Source organism: Pezoporus occidentalis, unplaced genomic scaffold, assembly GCF_034315485.1.
Source record: "Pezoporus occidentalis ecotype Australia unplaced genomic scaffold, CSIRO_AGI_Poc_V1 ctg3603, whole genome shotgun sequence".
Classification (NCBI taxonomy): Eukaryota; Metazoa; Chordata; class Aves; order Psittaciformes; family Psittacidae; genus Pezoporus; species Pezoporus occidentalis.
The window spans coordinates 1-4,453 of NW_026915596.1; the positions used below are offsets into that span (position 1 = coordinate 1).

At 61.1% G+C, this 4,453-nt stretch overlaps 1 protein-coding gene across 1 annotated transcript; it reads left to right on the top strand.

The window, feature by feature from the left end:
- Positions 1–841: 841 nt before the first annotated feature.
- On the top strand, positions 842–3,514 carry LOC134169952 (upstream stimulatory factor 2-like). The gene is made up of 3 exons (XM_062630935.1): positions 842–943; positions 1,782–1,910; positions 3,397–3,514. The coding sequence occupies exons 1-3, from the start codon at positions 842–844 to the stop codon at positions 3,484–3,486; spliced, it is 321 nt and encodes a 106-aa protein (XP_062486919.1). The 3' UTR covers positions 3,487–3,514.
- The last annotated feature ends 939 nt before the right edge of the window (positions 3,515–4,453 follow it).

The following is a 4,453-nucleotide window of genomic DNA, read 5'->3' on the forward strand; positions in this document are numbered from 1 at the left end:
ATATGGACGCCTATGGATCACTATAGACCCCCTATGGGCCCCTATAGACCCCATATGGGCCCCTATGGATCCCTATGGACCCCCTATGGATCTCTATAGACCCCCTATGGACCCCATATAGATCCCTATGGGTCCCTATGGCCCCCATATGGACCCCTATGGTTTCCTATAGACCCCCCTATGGACCCCTATGGATCCCTATAGGCCCCCTATGGACCCCTATGGATCCCTATAGACCCCTTATAACCCCTATGGATCCCTATAGGCCCCCTATGGATCCCTATGGACCCCTATAGACCCCATATGGACCCCTATGGATCCCTATAGACCCCATATGGACCCCTGTGGATCCCTATAGACCCCATATGGACCCCTGTAGACCCCCATATGGACCCCTATGTCTCCCTATGGGTGTCCCTATGGCTCTCCCCATGGCTCCCTATGGCCCCCATATGGACCCCTATGGACCCCTATGGCTCCCCATGGCTCCCTATTGATCCCAATGGCTCCTCCATGGCTCCCAGTGGCTCCCTATGGGGCCCTATGGGTCCCCCCTATGTTCCCCTATGGGTGTCCCCATGTCCCCCTATGGATCCCACCCCATGTCCCCCTATGGGTCCCCCCTATGGGTCCCCCCCCATATCCCCCTATGGGTCCCCCCCATATCCCCCTATGGGTCCCCGCTATGGGTCCCCCCCCATATCCCCCTATGGGTCCCCTCTATGGGTCCCCCCCCATATCCCCCTATGGGTCCCCGCTATGGGTCCCCGGGTCCCCTCTATGGGTCCCCGCTATGGGTCCCGCTATGGGTCTGCCCCATATCCCGCTATGGGTCTGCCCCATGGCAGTGGAGCGCCGGCGCCGGGACAAGATCAATAACTGGATCGTGCAGCTCTCCAAGATCATCCCCGACTGCGGCGCCGACACCAGCAAGAGCGGCGCGGTGAGGGGCTATGGGGCGGCTATGGGGCGGCTATGGGGTCTATAGGGCGGCTATGGGGGCTATGGGGCGGCTATGGGGCGGCTATGGGGTGGCTATGGGGGGCTATGGGGGTCTATGGGGGGCTATGGGGGGCTATGGGGTCTATGGGGGGCTATGGGGTGTCTATGGGGGCTATGGGGGTCTATGGGGGGCTATGAGGGGCTATGGGGGCTATGGGGGCTGTGGGGGCTATGGGGGCTATGGGGGGCTAAGGGGGCTATGGGGTCTGTGGGGGGCTATGGGGTGTCTATGGGGGCTATGGAGTCTATAGGGGTCTATGGGGGTCCTATAGGGTCTATGGGGGGGGCATCCTATAGGGTCTATGGAGGGGGCATCCTATAGGGTCTATGTGGGGGATCCTATAGGGTCTATGGGGGGCATCCTATAGGGTCTATGTGGGGGATCCTATAGGGTCTATGGGGAGCATCCTATAGGGTCTATGGAGGGGGCATCCTATAGGGTCTATGGAGGGGGCATCCTATAGGGTCTATGGAGGGGGCATCCTATAGGGTCTATGGGGAGCATCCTATAGGTTCTATGGAGGGGGCATCCTATAGGGTCTATGGGGGGCATCCTATAGGGTCTATGGGGGGGGCATCCTATAGGGTCTATGGGGAGCATCCTATAGGGTCTATGGAGGGGGCATCCTATAGGGTCTATGGGAGGGGATGTTCCTATAGGCTCCCTCTAGGTCCTATGGGGTGGCTCCTATAGGGTCTATGGGGCAGTGCGCTGTTCCTCTAGGGTTACCTTTCTTTCTATGGGGTTTGTGTGTGTGTGTGGGGGGTGAAAAAAGCAGAGCAAGGGGGGGATCCTCTCCAAGGCCTGCGACTACGTGCGGGAGCTGCGGCAGAGCAACCAGCGCCTGCAGGACACCCTCAAGGAGGCCGAGCGCCTGCACATGGACAACGACCTCCTCCGGCAGCAGGTGACACCCCCCAGCCATCCCATAATACTCCTCTATAGGGCCTGCCCTAGAGCGCCCTATATATCTTCGCCCCCCCTCCCAATCCCTTTCCATTCATTCATTATCATGAATGGGAGAGCGTGGGAACGGCGTGCCCACGCCTCCCGTTAAGCCACGCCCCCCCCGTTAAGCCACGCCCACTACATCTGGGGCCCCCCCCCCCCCCCTTTTCCATTCATTCATTATCATGAATGGGAGAGCGTGGGAACGACGCGGCGCTTCCCGTTAAGCCACGCCCCCCCTCGCTAAGACACGCCCACTACACCACGCCACGCCCCCCCCCCTTTCCGTTCATTCATTATCATGAATGGGAGAGCGTGGGAACGACGCGGCGCCTCCCGTTAAGACACGCCCCCCCTCGTTAAGACACGCCCATTACACCATGCCACGCCCCCCTCGCTAAGACACGCCCACCACGCCACGCCCCCTCCCTTTCCATTCATTCATTATCATGAATGGGAGAGCGTGGGAACGGCGTGCCCACGCCTCCTGTTAGGCCACGCCCCCCCCCCCGTTAAGACACGCCCACTACGCCGTGCCACGCCCCCCTGGCTAAGCCACTCCCACTACACTACACCACGCCCCCCCCCCGACCTTTCCATTCATTCATTATCATGAATGGGAGAGCGTGGGAACGACGCGGCGCATCCCGTTAAGCCACGCCCCTCCTCGATAAGACACTCCCACTACGCCATGCCACGCCCCCCGGCTAAGACACGCCCGCTACACCATGCCACGCCCCCCTGGCTAAGCCACTCCCACTACACTACACCACGCCCCCCCCCCGACCTTTCCATTCATTCATTATCATGAATGGGAGAGCGTGGGAACAACGCGGCGCCTCCCGTTAAGCCACGCCCCTCCTCGATAAGCCACTCCCACTACGCCATGCCACGCCCCCCGGCTAAGACACGCCCGCTACACCATGCCACGCCCCCCTGGCTAAGCCACTCCCACTACACTACACCACGCCCTCCCCCCCACCTTTCCGTTCATTCATTATCATGAATGGGAGAGCGTGGGAACGACGCGGCGCATCCCGTTAAGCCACGCCCCCCTCTTTAAGACACGCCCCCTGCTTGTGTATAGGGGGGGTGTGGGGGGGCTATAGGGAGAAGGGGGGGACCCATAGAAGGGATGTGGGGGGCTATAGGGTAAAGGGGGGGACCCATAGAAGGGATGTGGGGGGCTATAGGGAGAAGGGGGGACCCATAGAAGGGATGTGGGGGGCTATGGGGAGAAGGGGGGACCCATAGAAGGGATGTGGGGGGCTATAGGGATAAGGGGGGGACCCATAGAAGGGGTGTGTGGGTCTATAGGGAGAAAGGTGAGACCCCATTGGCTGCCCATTGATTAAAGCGAATGAATGGGGAAAAGAGGGGGGGGGGCGTGGCCTCCCTTGAAGCCCCGCCCCTCCTCGCCCCTAAGCCCCGCCCCCTGTCCGCAGATGGAGGAGCTCAAGAGCGAGAACGCGGTGCTGCGGGCCCAGCTCCAACAACGGGGGCTGGATGGGACCCCCGAGGGGACCCCCCAGTGACGTCACAAAGGGAGGACACACCCCCCCCAGTGACGTCACACAGGGGACACACACACCCCCCAGTGACGTCACAAAGGGGACACCGTCTCCCAGTGACGTCAGGAGGGGGAGACACCCCCCCCCAGTGATGTCACAAAGGGGACACACACCCCCTAGTGACGTCACAAAGCCCCCCCCGTGACGTCAGAAAGGGGACACCCCACCCAAGTGACGTCACAAAGGCGACACACACCCCCTAGTGACGTCACAAAGGGGACACCCCTCCCAGTGACGTCAGAAAGGGGAGACACCCCCCCCCAAGTGATGTCACAAAGGGGACACACACCCAATAGTGACGTCACAAAGGGGACACCCCCCCCAGTGACGTCAGAAAGGGGACACCCCCCCCAAGTGACGTCACAAAGAGGACACACACCCCCCAGTGACGTCACAAAGGGGAAACCCACACCCTAGTGACGTCACAAAGGGGAGACACCCCCCAAGTGACGTCACAAAGGGGACACCCCCCCAAGTGACGTCACAAAGAGGACACCCCCCCCAGTGACGTCACAAAGGGGAGACACCCCCAGTGACATCACAAAGGGGACACCCCCGACAGTGACGTCACAAAGGGGGGGGGGTGACACACCCACCCCCTTACCCCTATGGGGACACCCTTAAAAGGGGGATACCCCATCCCCCCCCCCCTTTAAATGGGGTCCGTGTGTCCCCTCCCCCCCCTCCTTTCTGCGCCCCCTCCCCCCCCATGCACCCATAATGGGGACTCCCCCCCCCTCCCCCCTCCTTGGACTCTTCCAACCCCTCCCCCCCTTTGTAATTAACGTTATTGTAATTAATGATTGGTTTGTGTTTTTTGGGGGGGGGGGGGGGGGGAGGGGGGGAGGGGTCCCCTAAAATTAGGAAGAAAAGAAGGAAATTGGGGGGGGGGGGGGGGGGAGGGGTGACCTTTGACCTTATAGGGGCAGGC